This window comes from Abrus precatorius, unplaced genomic scaffold (genome assembly GCF_003935025.1).
Source record: "Abrus precatorius isolate BTA unplaced genomic scaffold, Abrus_2018 Scaffold7, whole genome shotgun sequence".
NCBI lineage: Eukaryota > Viridiplantae > Streptophyta > Magnoliopsida > Fabales > Fabaceae > Abrus > Abrus precatorius.
In genome coordinates this window covers 37,093,569-37,107,577 of record NW_020874417.1, presented here as the reverse complement: position 1 = coordinate 37,107,577, position 14,009 = coordinate 37,093,569, and the positions used below count along the sequence as shown (strand labels likewise).

General features: G+C 31.5%; 1 protein-coding gene across 5 annotated transcripts; it reads left to right on the top strand.

The window, feature by feature from the left end:
* Positions 1–3,850: 3,850 nt before the first annotated feature.
* LOC113872478 (serine/threonine-protein phosphatase 7 long form homolog) lies at positions 3,851–12,107 on the top strand. 5 transcript variants are annotated; one of them, XM_027510064.1, is made up of 8 exons: positions 3,851–5,892; positions 6,852–7,056; positions 7,192–7,309; positions 8,167–8,354; positions 9,642–10,480; positions 10,556–10,640; positions 10,844–11,140; positions 11,227–12,107. In XM_027510064.1, exon 1 carries the CDS (start codon positions 4,140–4,142, stop codon positions 5,790–5,792), a length of 1,653 nt encoding a protein of 550 aa, XP_027365865.1. In that variant the 5' UTR covers positions 3,851–4,139; the 3' UTR covers positions 5,793–5,892; positions 6,852–7,056; positions 7,192–7,309; positions 8,167–8,354; positions 9,642–10,480; positions 10,556–10,640; positions 10,844–11,140; positions 11,227–12,107. The 5 variants fall into 5 exon arrangements, with proteins under 5 accessions (XP_027365865.1, XP_027365866.1, XP_027365864.1 ...); XM_027510062.1 differs by having other exon boundaries at positions 5,692–5,892; XM_027510065.1 differs by lacking the exons at positions 8,167–8,354; positions 9,642–10,480; positions 10,556–10,640; positions 10,844–11,140; positions 11,227–12,107 and having other exon boundaries at positions 6,852–7,101; positions 7,192–7,562.
* The last annotated feature ends 1,902 nt before the right edge of the window (positions 12,108–14,009 follow it).

Below are 14,009 nucleotides of genomic sequence, written 5' to 3'. Positions count from 1 at the left end.
TTCATGTTAATTAGTGTGATTAAGTAAGATAAAAAAGAAAGTACCAAAACTTATAAAATAAACTATCACAACAGAACTTGTTAAACTAATTTTAATTAAAAATATAAATTTTATTTTTTAACAATAGTATATCATGTTATTTAATAATATACAAATCTAATTCTTACACTCACCTAAATTTTCACTTCATGAATTATAAATAATCGTAACTAATAAATATATAACATTTACAGTACATACAAATATATTTAGAAGCGTGATATTTAATGAAAATTATAATATATGACATAAATAGTAAAAATAATAAAATATAATTGTATGTATATTAATATTATTTTTTAGGAATAAATATAAATTTTTCAAGTTAGGATTATTTATTGAAAGAATATTTTTTTACTTGATAAAAGTTTTTTAATTTTTTCTGGTTGAAAATTAACTTTTAAGTGTTAAAAAATACTTTTTTTTAGAATAATAGTTTTAAATTTTAAGTTGGAGCGGATATTTTCAAATAAAGTTTTACAATATAACTTTCGTGATAAGATTTTAAGTTTTTTTTTAACAATTGTTTTTAAAATTTATAACTAAAAAAAGTGTAAATATTTATAAAAATTAGGGGTACATTTTATTTCTCTTTTAAAAAGAGTTTTTTATATACTATATTTATAACAAAAAAAACCTCTTTTAAAAAAAAATCAAACGTACTCTAAATATCATTTAAACAAGTTTTTTTTTTTTTTTTTGCAATATATAGTTTTAAAATTTTGATTTTTAAGTCAAAATGATTAATATTTTTTATTAATTTTCACCTGGATTATTTTGTAAATAAAAATGCAAAGTGCAAGAATGTCAAAGTTAATTGACAAATAGGTCAAATAAATTGGTTAAATCTATCAGAAAATAAATTAGTTGGTTAAAGTTATTTTTAAAGCATCTAAAGTACATTAGCTTAAAAAAATACCAAAAATTTGTATAAAAAATTTTAATATATTAAAAGTGTTTATTAACAATTATAAGTAGAAACATATGACTTAAACTTTGGAAAATGTGTATAATAGTTACCCATATATGTTTTTTATATAGTTTATGACAACTATTTTGTACTTGTATATAAATAAATATTCAAACAATAGGCTAAGGACAAAATATTTATTCACCTAAGTATTTATACTTTTTATCTTAAAATACTATCAGCATTCTATATACAAGTTAGACCAGATAAAAAGAAAATTGACAAAGACATTATCCTAATTAAAATTATATTATATATTTATTTCAAGTTATTTCATTAAATTTACTTTTAAAATCTTTGTCTATGTTTATTGTTTTTTCTGCAACCCATTTTTTTGTTCTCTCTCTCTTTATTTGAAAACTATTCATTCACGTCACTAATTTTATTACAAATATATTATAAAAAATTAATTAAAATAGTATAAATTTCAATCACTTGTTTTTTACCTGTTAAAAAGTTAATTGTTAACACTAATATAATTATAAATATACAAAATAAATAAATGTCATTATAGTAAATGAAAAAATTTAACAAAATAAAAAAGCCTTAACAACCAATAAATAGATCACAAGTATCAAAAAAATAAAAGAAAGACTCGTAGAATAATAATTTTAATGTTCATCAAATAGATCACAACCCAACACAATAGAAAAATGAATTTCACTGTAATAGTTTATAAAATAAAATAAAAAGCGTTACACAAACACAGAGCTAAATTGTTATTTCAAATGAATTGTAATTTGTCATCAACCAATGCTAAAAACTAAAAGATATTATCATCCGTCAAAAAAATAATAATAATAATTACACGAGCACCACGTTTCATGAAAAGCGGTGATACGTGACATTAATATTATTTTTGTAATCTTTCTTTATTAAAATTTTATAGATAAAAATATAAATATTAATACTGATAACTATAATTATATTTCTTCTTATATGATTACATTAATAAAAATGAAATTATTATTCAAAATTATTATATTATCATTACGATTTTGTATTGTTATGGACGAAAGAGAACAAATACGTTACATAAATACAAAATTAACTTTGCATTAAACAAATAATAAAAATCCATAATTTATGTTGAAACTGAAAGATACTAAAATTCATAAAAAAAAAACAAATAAACGAACATGACGTTTCATGAAATGCGTTGATACGTGGCAAAAACAGTAAAAGTCTAATTTACTACTTTTAGATGTCAACAGAGATATTGATATGGATATTAATTCTTAACACTGTACTGTTATGCTATAGTAGTGACATTTCAAATTAATAATAAAACTAATATTCAAATTTAGCATGTTATAATAAAGAATGCAACCTTAAAAAAGAAATAAAGTTACATACAAATAAAATAAACGTTTTGTTAAATGATTAATAAATTATCATAAGTTCATGTTAAAATTTGTTTATCATAAAAGATTATGATGTTTGATTATGAGCATTGACATGCAGTATAATTTTTTTTAAAAGAATACTTAGTTAAAAATATTAACATGGATAAAGATACGAAGATTATTATACCAATAGTTATTATAAAAATTAAATAAAAAACGAGAATAAATAAAATATTTTTTTAAATTATAGAAGAAACTATAAAAAATTAAACATATAATTTATGAATTTTAATTTTTAGATAAGAGTATTTTTAAGAATTATTTTAAATACCAGTGTTTATATATATTAGTTTTTTTCTTTAATTATATGTACGGCTTTTTATGCATTGATTTTTTTTAACTGTGTATCTTTATTTAATACAATGTAATATTTATTTTTAAAGATTTATTATTTTATTAAATTTAAATATATTACAATTTTTTATATATTTATTTTGATTTTATTATATATATTTATTGCAAGAAGTTTTGAATAATTTAGATTTTAAAAACTATATTTGGACAAAGTAATTATTTTTTTAATTAATTATATCGTTTTAAAATATGTTGTTTAAACATTTCAAACTTGGTTCTGATTCAAAAAGTCAAATTTAACTAGCATCTTTCTTTAAAACTAAAATATTTATGGTTAAAATTAAATTTAACTACAATCACACACATTTTCTCTTTTTAATATTTTATATTTACATTTTTTTTTGGTTATGTGATTGAAATATATTTATAAACTCCACGTGATATTATTCAGTGATTTATTTATTTAACCTGAGCTTTCAACTTAAATTTAAAGAGAAATTCAAATTCTATATTTTTATTAGAATTTATAATTGTTTTATTTTAATTTATTAAAAATTTTCATTATAATTCTTAAAATTTTAAATTCGTTAAAAAAAATATTTAAACCCAAAATTTTTACTCGTAAAAATTATAAACTATTTTAAAAACATAGTTCTAACTTAAGATAATGTTATGAAGTCATAAAAATGACTGAAGAATCCTTGGAGGTGTTTTATATCAACGAACTCTTCATATTAGTGATAAAATTTCAACCCGTTTTAGATAAGGTTTACTATTACTACAAGATAAACTAATTGGCAAGATAAGAGAAAGATTAATTCTTATTCTTTGTTCAATATAATTATTTATTTTTAAATAATATCAGTTTAATAAACAGTATAATAATATTTTTAACAATTAAGATCACAAAAATAAAACGAAACACAAAGCAAAAAATGGTTTATGAAAACATCAGGGGCAAGGGTCTTACTAGTCGTACCTAGAAACGGGAAATCGATGATCGACCTTTCCGGGAAGGTGTGACACGTGTTCATAACGCATCTGCAATCTAAATCGTCCATTTATCAAATCAATATCTGACCGTCCAATTTATTCCTTACCCAGTATATAGATCCTTTTGGTTCGCATAATCACCTCACACAAGCAAAATATTCACCGATAATCAGAAAATTTCGAGAAAAGAAAATCAAGAAATCAGAATCAGGGGTTTCAGAGATTTGTGAAAATCTCGAAAGAAGAATTTGATTTCAGCCTTAGGTCGATTCTTTCAAGATCAAACCCTAATCTTCTCGGTTCCGAATTTGAGAGAAAGGGAATTTAGGGTTTCGATTTCTTGTTCGGTGCCGATTCTTGTGATCGGCGATATTATTTTAACCTTAACGATTCTGTTTGAAATTGCAAGGGTATAATCCTAACCGTTAGGCGTTACGATGAACGATCAATCGCAGATGATGATGAATTTGAACCAGATGAGCCAGCCTCAGATGATGAATCAGGTGCAAATGATGAGCCAGCCTCAGGTAATTAAGCAGCCTCAGATGCTCACACACAATCAGGTAATGAATCAGCAACCCCAGCCTCAGATGAAGACATCTCAGATTATGATGAACCAGACTCAGCCTCCGATGATGAATCGGGGATATAAGGTTTGGTCTCAACAGCCTCCGCTTGATCCCAACATGAAATTTCAGAACCCTATGAAACTGAATTACCCTTCATCCAAGCCGGTACGAAGCAACTGGAAGGGGAAGAAGGTCACTGACAAGCGCAAGGACCCTAGAAGAATGGAAAAACCCAATTCTATCCCTCTTAGTATTCCAAACGGCAGTATCGGTTACCAGCCCCCTACTCTGCACGAGTTGCAATCGCAAAATCGTTTAAAGGCACGTAAGTTCTATCCTAAGAAGAAGTTTAATACTAGATTTGCTCCTTATGCCCCTAGGAATACGACATCGTTTATTATTCGTGCCAAGAAGTCTGGTGGTATAGCATCGCTTGTGTCGCCTTGCCCTGTGACCCCGGCAGTGCTTCCTACACCTATACTCTCCCCATCGAGGGAGGTGTTAGGGGATATGGCAAAGGAAGAGTGGGGTGTTGATGGATATGGGTCAATGAAGGGTCTGATCAGGCTTCGATCACCAGGGCATGAAGCTGATGTTCACGATGACGAGGATGAAGAGGACGGTGGGTCAAGTGAGAGTGATGTGGAGGAACACGTGGAGGTAGAGAGGAGGCTGGATCATGATTTGAGTCGGTTTGAGATGATATACCCGAATTATGGAGTTGACTATAATAATGTCTTAGAGAATAGGGTCGATGATCAGGATTCCCATATTGCACAGTTGGAGGAAGAGAATTTGACGTTGAAGGAGCGCCTTTTTCTAATGGAGAGAGAGTTGGGCGATCTGCGAAGAAGGTTACTGTTTCTTGAGAGGCAGAACCAGGTTGTGGAAGATGTCAACGAGGAAGTGGTGGAGAATGGGTCCGATAATGAAAGCGACGGGGGATCAGATGTTCCTGCTATGGGAGTGGAGAACAATTCGGAGATGGTTGAGTCAATGATGGAAAGTGATAGGAATGGAAATATTGAGGCTAATACTAAGCTAGACAATGAGAGAGTGTCGGAGGCTGAAGGTGTAGATGATGTTTTCATGGAAGGGTCTGCTCCGAATGAGGCGACTGCAAAGAAGGATGAGATCAGAGGTAACAAAATGGAAGGTGACTTTTTGTTTAGTGAAGTCAAGGAGAAGGATGTGCAGAAGGATGCAGGGGCGACACAGCAGTATTTGCCAGATGAATTTTTTGCTAAAGAAAATGATGTTATGGATAAAAAAGAGAGTGGTGATTTTGAAATGCTGGACAGAAACGATGAATCAAAAACTCAAGGAGCAACAAATGAAAATACAAATGACCTAGTCTTAACAGAGAAGGATGAATGCCGGGATCAAGTATCAAAGACTCAAGGAGGAACAAATGAAAATACAAATGTCCTAGTCTTAACCGAGAAGGATGAATGCAAGGATCAGGTAGTTGGGACAAGCTCAGAGACTGCCAGGGACGATGATATGTCTGTCGCACGTTAGTTTAAGTTGTTCATCTGAATAGGGTTTCAGAGGAGAGGCTAGAATGGAACACATTCTTCAACTTTTTAATGCATAAATGTTGGTATTTGTAGGCTTGTAGGTTAGTAGTTTACTTTTATTTCGTCTTCTTTTTAAAATTTGTATGGTTTGATAATATGGAAGATCAGGGAGGACTAGTGGTTTTGTTCTTCTTAGTCATATCTCATGGACATAACAAAGACCGTAGGACCTAAGTTTCCTTCCTTCTTTTCCTTCTGGGGATGGGTTTGGTTAGGTAGGTCTTTCAGAAATAGATAAGGGAGATCCCTAAGTTTGCAGGTTCATTTATGTACAAGGGATTAAAGTGTATATCCAAGTCTTCTTCTGATTAGCATGTAAAGAACCTGTGAATTGTGAGGAGAACTAATGATCGCTATGTACTGATGCTACTTTTAGTTAATTTCATGAAATGGGTTTTTTTCTATATTTTGTTGGTTGTTTCTATTTAGTTCTTCTGCTAACAACAGGATTCTTTATCGTCCCTGCACTTAACTAATTTATTTTTCCATTAAAAGTGTTTTATTAATCTCAGTTCTTAAAATTGATTTTAAGCATAAAAAATAAATAAATTTGATTGATATAAGTACATTTATTACATTAAAGTTATAAAAGTCTAAAAACTTGCTACTTTCCTTAAGTTAATATTTTTCTTTAAAAAAATTGAGATGTTTACTGTTTACCACAGTGGTGAATGAAATCCATTTTAATGAGGAATGTTTTCGACTTTTCATACATAGATTTTTGTTCCAACATCTCTGTTATGCAGTTGTCGATTAGTTAATATCACTATGTTCTTGAAACCATCGGATTCAGAAATATTTGTGTAAGAGCTTGAGTTTTTGGATGGATTCCGGTTATTTCATGATTTTCTCTTGCGCATGTAAGTAAATGATTGCTGTAGCATAACTATCGAGCAAATATGATAACTCGTGTATTGCGTTTGATGTGAAACTTGGTGTTTCTCTTAATTGTTTGGTGACTTTGAACTCCGAGTTTGATAGAAAGCATTTTTTCTGCCAGATTTTACAAGGGTTATATGGTCTCACCATTTGATGTGCCAATTGCTACTGTGTGGAATATTCCCGTGGAATTAGGTGGAGGATGCGGGGGTTTGGTATTATAAAGGGTTGGCATGGAAAGGATTTGGGTTTGGTATTACAAAAGTTCGCATGGAAAAGGATGCAGGGATATTATTTCAAACGAGAGAATGGAGGTGGTTTTGCTGGTAATTTCTTTAATAATTCTGTTTTTCCCATGTGTTGCTTCTCGTGTATGTTCCACTCCTTTACTTTGCTTATCTGTTTTTATCTATTTTGGCACATGTATATTTTAATTTAATAATTGTTTCTCGTGTTTACAGATAACATTTGCTGCTAGGGCTATACAAGTCAAATGTGTAAAATATGGTATCTGTTTTTGTCTGTAGGCTCTGCACAATTGCATTTGGTGTCTCAACAAAACCAAAAAGAATTGTTTCAGTGAGTTCTTCAGGCTTTAGTTTTGCTCCTTAGCGAGTTCAGCGTGACTTGGCGTAATCATGTCACTTGTCGAGGAAATGCTTGATTGACAAAGGACCTGGTTTTGTGATTCAGGCCTTTTCTGACATAGTACTGTTTCAGCATGTTACATAGCAAATCTCAATTTATTTTCGGTCAACAAAATATCACTTATTTTGAATGGTGGACTTCGGCTTTCAAGCCGTTAATTTTTTTTAAAAATGAAATGCCGTTGATCATCTTCTGTTTCTTGTTTGGCCCACTTTGTATATATTGATTAATTAAAAAAAATGACTTTCTATTTATGAACGACATACGCGGGGCTTAATGATCAAAATAAGACATTTTTAAAAAATAATTATCAAATTAAAACAAAAATAAAACTTATTCCCTGTTTGGGGTCTTTTTTGGTCACGTCAGCTCTGAATTCGTATATAAAGTGGGTGAAATTAAATTTTTATTATTTATTTATTGAAATCGCCTAGAAAAGGGACAAAATGCTGCAAATTTGGACACGTGTAACATGAATTCGTATAAGAATAAGACGAAAACGGGAAAAATTTTGAATTAAAGATTCCCGCCTCCAGACACGTGGGCCAATTAACATATTTCGTCTCTGATCAGGACGAATAGTGGATTTCGTCTTAGTCAGCGACGAAACTTATTGATTGGGCCACGTGTCAGTGGAGGCCTTCCCTTCTCCCCCTTCTGCGATTGCAAACCTCCATTTTTTCCGTTCACAGCTCCGTGTGTAGCAAATTTCTAGTTGTTTTAGCTTGATTTTTGAGTGAGAATCTTCATCCGTTGCAGAATCGTATTCACATTCCCTTCATTTGCAGTGAGTGAAGATATTTTTGAATTAAAATTTGGAGGAGGTTGGGAGAACTTAAATCTGCTACACAGTCAGTGTTAAAGGGGAAGAGGAGGTCGTCGGAGAGAGACCATAGTGCAGGAAACTTGCCGCTATTCCAGGGAACTCTTACTCGCCGGAAACCGCCATCTCCGGCGCCTGAAATCTGCAACTGAGGTATGGAAAAAATTTTGTATATTTTTTTTAAATAGAAAAACGTAAAATTTTGATTAAAAATTTAGGAAAAAAGAAAAATAAATTGATTAATGAGATAAATTTTAATTTTAAAATTGATATTAATAATAGAAATATGAGAACTAAATTTATTACATTTTTACCTTGTAGAAAAAATCTGATAGTAATATTTAGATTAAAAATATAATAAAAATAATTTTGGTAATTTTATAGAAATTTAAAAATAAACAAAATTTGTAAAATTAAATTTTTATAGTGATGTTTATATTAAAAATTAAGCTGCATTTAGAATTATTCTACTAAATTGAGGTGTAAATTAAAAGACAACTTAAAAATAATTTAAAAAATTAAAAAAAATATTAAATAGTTAAATAAAATTTAGAATAGAAAATTAGAAAATAATTATATCAAATTGGTTGATTAATTATATAAGAAATGATAATTAGAAAACAGTGTATAAAACTTATAACATAAATTCTTTATTTAAATTAATTATGATTAAAATACGTAAATAGATATATTTATTTATAATTAAAGAACAAAATTAGATAATTAAAAAAAATTATATTAAAAATTGAAAGTATTAAAATTAACAACACTGATAAGAAAATTAGTTATCTAATATAAAGAAACAGAGATATATAAATTAGTTGAAATAAATTATTTATAATTATATAATTTAATTTAGAAAGAAAAAAATTTGAATGTAGAATATAAATTTTTAGAATGATTGTAATTAGTTTAAGTTAATTACTGATAATTATATAATTTAATAAATGATGAACAAAAAATAATTTAAAACAAACAATTTATTAATTAATCTTGTTATTGTATGATATAAGATCTATCATGGGAAGTACTACAAAATTTTGAATGTTTATAGTTTTTAATTAATATATTAATTTCTTTTGATGTACTAAGTTTAAAAAGACATGTTAAATCTAGGAAAAAAATTCATAAAATATTCAAATGTAGTAATGAACAGTTTTATTGTATTTGATTTACAATGATTAAAATGAATAAAATGTTATGAATAATTGTTTTTGATTTTATTTATATTACAATGATTAAAAAGACAACTTAAAGGTTATGAATAATTTTATTTGTATTACAATGATTAAAATGTTATAAATAGTTTTTGTATTTAAATTATGTGATAAAGAAAGAACAGTTTGGGGTATTATACTTGATGCATGATATGAAATTATTTTGTATAATTTATATTAAAGTTTAAAATTTTGACCATGATATATTTTATATTTTGTGTAGATGGCTTCATCTTCAGGACAGAATAGGGTTATTCATCCTGGACCAGATGATCCTTCATTATTGCGCTTACAGAATATTAATGTGTCTGAACATATTTGGGATGGTCGGGATCATCCTATTTTGAAGGTTAGGAAGAGTCAATTTATTCCAGCTGGTTTGGATGGTGTTCCAGAGGAGATTCTTCCACATTTAGAGCTTGCAGGATTTACTGGGATTGCTCACGTATGTCAGTTCCCATTAGACCTCCCGTTGATCACTGCATTAGTAGAGAGATGGAGGCCAGAGACACACACTTTTCACTTGCCTTCAGGCGAGTGTACGATCATTTTGCAGGATGTATCTGTGTTGTTAGGTTTACGAATTGATGGAAGACCTGTGATAGCACCTATTGGAGTTAATTATGCTGATATTGTTGAGGAGAGCCTAGGGATTAGACCATCACGTGCAGATTTTGTTGGTAGCTTCTTGAAGACGAGTTGGCTAGACCAACATTTTACCCATGTGGCGATGCATGCACAGAATCCTTTACAGATCACCAGATTTGCTAGGGCTTATATGTTGCGGTTGATTGGGGGTTTTATGTTGAGTGATCACTCCAGCAGTAGAGTCTCAGTGAGGTACTTACCTTTACTTCAGGATTTTGCTGTCACTGGTGAATATAGTTGGGGGTCTGCAGTATTGGGATATTTGTATAGAGAGCTGTGTATGACCACCAACATGGATCGACATGGTTTGGGTGGATTAGCTGCATTACTTGTGATGTGGGCATGGGATAGGTTTCCATTTCTAGGTCTTGGAAACCCGCTTCACACACGACTCCATCTTCCATATGCTACTAGGTAATATTAAATATTTATTTCGTTAATATGTTTAACATACCTTATGTGTTAACAAATATCTGTATCTTTGTGCAGGTGGTTGGCCAATCAAAGGAATAGGAAAGGGAGGAAAGACATATCTTATTATAGATATAAATTTGACATGCTTAGTGGTGAAGAGGTAAACTTGGATTAACATTTTAGACATATGTTATAGTCATATTTTAATTTAGTTATCATTATGAAAACAAACCTGAATATGATGTATATTGTGTGTAGATAATTTGGCAACCATATTCTATTGATTTGATTAATTCGTTATCAACTATATGTCGTGAGGGGATGAATTTGTGGAGGGCTGTTGTGCCTCTGATATGTTTTCAGGTGTGTGAGTGGCACCAACCAGATCGGGTAATGCGACAATTTGGTATGGTTCAACATATACCCCGTGCTCCTTATCAGCCAGATGCACTACATGACTTGACTCTGCGTGGGAAGGCAACAGAGAATTGGCAAGAGAAGCTGAGAGATGTTTTGGACATTTGGGAGAGAAGGAGAGAGTGGGTCATGACCAATGACCCCCACATTGCGCAGCTAAGTTTTAACTCTGACTATATGCGGTGGTATAGAGCTCACACTAGACGTTGGATGACAAGAGACGCAGCTGTCTCATCATTACTTGTAAGTGTAAATTACATATTTTACATTTACTTATGTGTATTTGTAATGACATTGTTAACATACATATATGATATATGGTGGTATAGGGTGATGGACTTGAGAGAGCCCACTACTTGATGACAGATGGCCATGATTCATTCACTTTTGATGAGATGCGAGACTTGTGTCAATCTATGCTAGTTTTGAAGAATGATTTGAACCACATTATGGAACCTATTTCTTCATCTGATCCTCCAATGCAGAGTGGCAATACTGAGGATCCAGTTGTAGATGTCGGTCAATCGAGGAACCGTAAGGAAGGCAGGGGATTACAGCGTAGACGCACAGAGGTACATGCGACAGAATGGTCTCTTCCACCGATACCTGAGCGTCCTGATGGAGTATTCTATGTTCCCTCACAGTTTCCTTTCCACACACAGCCCTATAATGCACCTACATATTTTCACTCATCTCAGGCTACCCAGCATCCGCCACAGACTCCTCAATCACCATTCCTGACCACAGAGTGTTATATCCCATGTCCATCACCATTCTTCACGCCACCTCCATATGATGTTCCTATTTTGACACCACCAGCACCAGCAGTAGATATTGTTACTGGGACATCATATGATACCTCATATAGTCAGGGAATAGATTTGAATGCTGACTTCGAAGCAACGGTAGATGTTCCACCTGCAGAGGTTCGTCGTAACCCACATCGTGGAGCCAGAGATCGACCTAGGGAGTGCATATTGACCCCACATCAGCCCAACCAGCCACACGAGGATAGAGCTTGAGTTTTTGTATAAACTAATTATACATATTTTGTGTACCTTTACTAGATGTTTTATGACATATGGTACTTTTTATTCATTTTAATCATCGATCGATTAAAATTTACTCATGTTATAAATCGTACGATTAACTTTCAGGTATGTGATTCATGTTACATGTTAAGAGAAATAAGGTGATATAAACTACAAGTACATAAGTGCACTTGAATATAATTACAAAAAGTACATCAATGCATTTGAATATAAACTACAAACCCACATGTTGATAGTTAACAAATGACGTGCTGTCTCATACATAAACTCATCAATACTACTGATTAGGTGATATAGAAGTACATTGACGTACATTGTGACCAATTTGATGACAATTACTACATCGGGTTCTACTTTGTGACTCAACCCAATCCATTTCATTCCTAATTCGAGATGATTTTGGTCTTCCTTTACCTCTGATTCTTGTCTCATCAGGCACTAACTTCCACTCATTGCGTGTAAGAATATTACCATCATTTCCAAAGGGAACCATTGTGATGAATATGCATGGACAACATTTTGCACAGAGTAAACATCATCAACATATTGTCAAAAGTCAATACTTACCGATGCACAAGCAGCAATCACATGTGAGCATGGAAATCGATATGCCTGAAATCTCCCACATTCACAGTATCTTCTACACAGAACAACATTCCATTTGTTACCACCCCTTTGCGTAATAGGATTAAAGGCCTCTTCAACCTCAAATGTTGTTCTTGCTATATCATATCGTCTCACTTGATGCGAAGATGCTTCCTCTTGATTTTTCTGCATTTTTAGCATTAGTTTTGAACAAAACCTCTTACCATGGTTCAAGTCATTCATTGTGTCCTCTCCACGCTTCACAAAATATTCAACCATTCGTCCATAAGTGCATTTAACCAGAGCAGTTATAGGTAAGTTTCTTGCTCCCTTCAATACCTTGTTAACAGCTTCTGACAAATTTGTGGTCATATGTCCATAACGGCGTCCATCAACGTCATGACTCATGTCAGGCTAGAGATTTATTATTGAGTAATCTATAATATTTTATACTTGTTCAATGTTAATTGAAGGATTATTTGGTATTGGAATAGATTTAGATGGAGTTTGAAATTATTTTTTTTTTTAAAAAAAAAAAGGTGAACAGTACCGTATGAACAGTGTCGGATGAACAGTAAAACCGCCTATGAACAGTGCAAACCGCGTGCAAACCGTGTATGAACAGTGCAAACCGCGTATGAACAGTGAAAATCGCGTATGTACAGTGACTGCTGACGTCATCAGTGACATCATGGCTAACGTCACATACGCGTACAGTGCGTGTATAGTATTTTTCGGCATGAATAGTGCTCTGAACAGTGTTTCCGGTGTGAACAGTAAATTCCGGCGGTGAACAGTAAATTTCAAAAAATTTCTATAAAAAGGGGGCTTCACACGAAATTTTCATTTCTTCACCCCTATCCAAGGTTCTCAAAGGTTCTAAGGCCAAAAACCACCATTTCTCTCACACTAAACCTTCATAAACTTAGATTTCTCGCCAGATCTGAGATCATACGTCTATTCTGAAGGATTTGAAGTAAGTTTCTTTAAGTTTGAAGCTAGATTTACCGTTCGTTTATCTTCTTCTTCTCTTTCTCATAGAAGTTCATGGTATTCTTAGGAGAAACTCCGTTCTAAAGCCAAATCTTCGGTGAATCTTGCTATAAAACAAGTAATATTCAGTAGATCTAGTGTGAATCGTCGTTCTGAGGTAAGGGGAGTTTACTTTAACCTATGAACTACGTTTTGAACTGTTTAATATGCTATTTTAAGATGTTTTGATATGATTTTGTTAGATCTATTGAATAAAAGCTATTTTCTAAGCTGTAACTGCTGTTAATTGATTTAAAATGCTGAGATTTTGGCTGATCTATCTTAAACTTGCCTTAGCTGAGCTGTTAAAATAATTTTAGCGGTGTGCATCATGCTGAGATATATGTTTTGCATCATTATAGAGCCGAGTTACATGTTTAGGTGGGTAGACGTGTAACGGTAAGTTCATGTTGAGCTGCTGTGCTGTGCTGTCTGGATCCAGA